Genomic DNA, 3,186 nt, shown 5'->3' with positions numbered 1-3,186 from the left:
GGTGGCAATTATAAGTAAAATGAGGTCATATGGAGACAAAATAACTGATCAAACTGTAGTTGAAAAAGTGTTAAGGAGTTTAATTCCTAAGTTTGATCATGTTGTGGCTACAATTGAAGAGTCCAAAGACATGTCAAACTTTTCATTTGATGAATTGATGGGTTCTTTGTAAGCTCATGAGGCAAGGCTAAATAGGTTAGTTGAAAAACATGAAGATAAGTCATTTCAAGTGAAGGGAGAGGCATTCGATTCAAGAGAATTTGATAAAACGGCAGGAAGAGGACGTGGCAGAGGTGTATTTCGTGGAAGAAGTCGTGGTCGAGGTAGAGGCAGAGGTTTTGAACAAAGGCATTTCACCAATGAGCAAAGTGGCTACAAAAGTGGCATCCAATGTCATCATTACAAGAAGTTAGAGCATGTAAAAGCAGATTGCAGGTACAAGGAGAAACAAGTGAATTATGCAGAAGAAATTGCGGAAGAAAGTAAATTATTCATGGCCCATTATGACACTAATGAAGTTCTAGGTGATGTATGGTTTGTAGACAGTGGCTGCTCCAATCATATGTCAAGGATGAAGGCGTTATTTAAAGAGCTTGATGAGACCCAAAAAATGAATGTCAAGCTTGGTGATAATAAAGAAATTCAGGTTCAAGGAAATGGCATAGTAGCAATCAAAACTAACCATGGTAAGTAAAACTTCTTCATAACGTTCAATTTGTTCCTAGTTTGGCACATAATTTATTAAGTGTTGGGCGATTAATGGCTAGTGGATATTCAATTTTATATGGAGCATGTGTTATTAAAGATAAACAATCAGGACAAACAATGGTTAATGTTCACATGACCAAAAATAGAAAGTTTCCACTTGAAGCCTCAAATGTGGAAAATTTTCCTCTTGTTGCTGGTGAACAAAATAACTCCAAATTGTGGCACTTGCGGTATGGACATCTTAATGTCAGGGGGCTAAAATTGCTGGGTCAAAAATGTATGGTTCTTGGATTACCAAAAATTGATTCTTTTGAGTTATGTGAAAGATGCATTTATGGAAAACCATTTCCCATTGGAAAGGCTTGGAGGGCTTCTACTTGTCTTGAATTAATTCATGCTAATTTGTGTGGGCCTATGAACACAGAATCATTGGGAGGAAGCCATTATTTTCTACTTTTTATTGATGATTTCAATCGCATGAGCTGGGTGTATTTTTTAAAGTACAAACCAAAAACTTTTGAGAATTTTAAGAAATTCAAGGCTTTAGTAGAGAAGCGAAGTGGGTCCTGCATAAAAGCTCTTCGTACAGATAGAGGTGGTGAGTTATTGTCTAATGAATTTAACCACTTTTGTGAAGAAAATGGAATTCACAGGGAATTAACAGCACTTTACACATCAGAGCAAAATGGAGTGGTTGAACGCAAGAATCGTACCGTGGTTGAAATAGCAAGAAGTTTACTAAAAGGCAAGGGACTTCCAAATCAATATGGGGCAGAAGCAATTACCACCTCAGTGTACCTACTAAATATTTCTCCTACAAAGGTTGTCTTGAATCAAACACCATATGAAGCTTGGAGAGGTACAAAACCCATGGTAAGCCATTTAAGAATTTTTGGTTGTATTGTTTATGCTTTAGTAAATTCTCAAAATCTCTATAAACTAGATGAAAAATTTGAAAATGCATTTTCATTAGTTATTGTCTTGAATCCAAAGCATATAGGTTATACAATCCTCTTAGTGGCAAAGTAATAGAGTTCAACTTGAAACCTCATTGAATGAAATGGTGAACCCAATACTAGCAAACTCAACAAATTCCTCTCCCTCAACTTCAAGTAGTAGCAGCCTAGCAAATTCACCAAGTTCATCTACCACAAATTCAATAGACAGTAGCCCATCTTCCTTGAATGAGTCATCTGATGAGACATCTCCAAGGAAATTAAAATCTTTGAAAGAAATCTATGAATCTGGTGCATTTGCCTTATTTGTCACAGATCTTACAAATTATGAAGAAGCAGTAAAAATGGAGGAGTGGCTGTTGATGATTGTGTGCCACTTTTGCTGTCATATTTTGTATTAATTATATGTATTAAATCAGTACATAGTATGGTTATTTTTGTGTATTAAAATGTCCATCAGAGTATGGTGATTTCAGTCAACAAGTAAGGTGTTGTTAGGTGGTAGTTGTTGACTAGAAACATGGTAGAAAACTATTGTAATATATATATGTTTGGAACCAGTCGAACTGTGCTGTAGCTGGTTATTTTTCATCCTAAATACAAGTCTTTCTCTTCCACTTTGTTGACATTATTCCATCAGTGGTATCAGAGCCACTTTGGCCTTAGAACACGAAGAAAGGAAGGGCAGACACAGGTGAGAAAATCAGAAAATAACCACATATAAACTGGTGAGTGTGAGTAATGGCCTCTGGTGGTTTCACAGCTCCTCTGCCTTCAATATTTACTGGAGAAAACTATGATTTCTGGGCTGCAAAGATGAAAGCATATTTGAGAGCTTATGATTTATGGGAAATCACAGAAAATGGAACTGAACCTCCACCACTTAGAGCAAATCCCACAATTGCACAGCTGAAGCAACAGAGTGAGGAGATTGCTAAGAAATTTAAGGCTCTTTCTTGTATACAATCTGCTGTCTCGGATGCCATTTTCACAAGGATTATAACTTGTGAATCTGCAAAAGAAGCCTGGGATAGGCTAAGGGAGGAATTTCGAGGCAATGAAAGGACAAGACAGATGCAAGTGCTGAACCTAAGAAGGGAGTTTGAAACTCTGAAGATGAAGGAATCAGAAATTGTCAAAGAATTTACTGATAGACTGATGAAGATAGTTAACCAAATTAGGTTGCTAAGTGATGACTTGCCAGACAGGAGAGTAGTAGAGAAGGTCTTGATCAGCTTGCCCGAAAAATTTGAAGCTAAGATCTCCTCACTCGAAGATTCGAGGGACCTGGCTAGTATGTCTTTGTCTGAGCTTGTCAATGCTCTTCAAGCCACAGAGCAAAGAAGATTGATCAGACAAGAAGAACAAGTCGAGGGAGCCTTGGTTGCTAAAGGAAAATACAAAGCACAAACTAGTTATGGGATGAAGAAACCATTTACTGAGAAGAAGGGTGCTGAATGCAGCAAGAATCCTGTTGAAAGAAAGAAGTATCCACCATGTCCTCATTGTAAAAAGATAGGAC

The 3,186-nt window shown here is 37.3% G+C and overlaps 1 protein-coding gene across 1 annotated transcript; it reads left to right on the top strand.

The window, feature by feature from the left end:
- Positions 1-2,405: 2,405 nt before the first annotated feature.
- LOC111374746 lies at positions 2,406-3,171 on the top strand (the record flags this gene model as incomplete). Its single annotated transcript, XM_022997483.1, has 1 exon — positions 2,406-3,171. A coding segment is annotated over exon 1 (766 nt), but the record flags the coding sequence as incomplete, so codon positions are not given.
- Positions 3,172-3,186: the final 15 nt, after the last annotated feature.

Source organism: Olea europaea, unplaced genomic scaffold (genome assembly GCF_002742605.1).
Source record: "Olea europaea var. sylvestris unplaced genomic scaffold, O_europaea_v1 scaffold12850, whole genome shotgun sequence".
Taxonomy (NCBI): domain Eukaryota; kingdom Viridiplantae; phylum Streptophyta; class Magnoliopsida; order Lamiales; family Oleaceae; genus Olea; species Olea europaea.
This window is presented reverse-complemented; position numbering and strand designations above follow the sequence as displayed.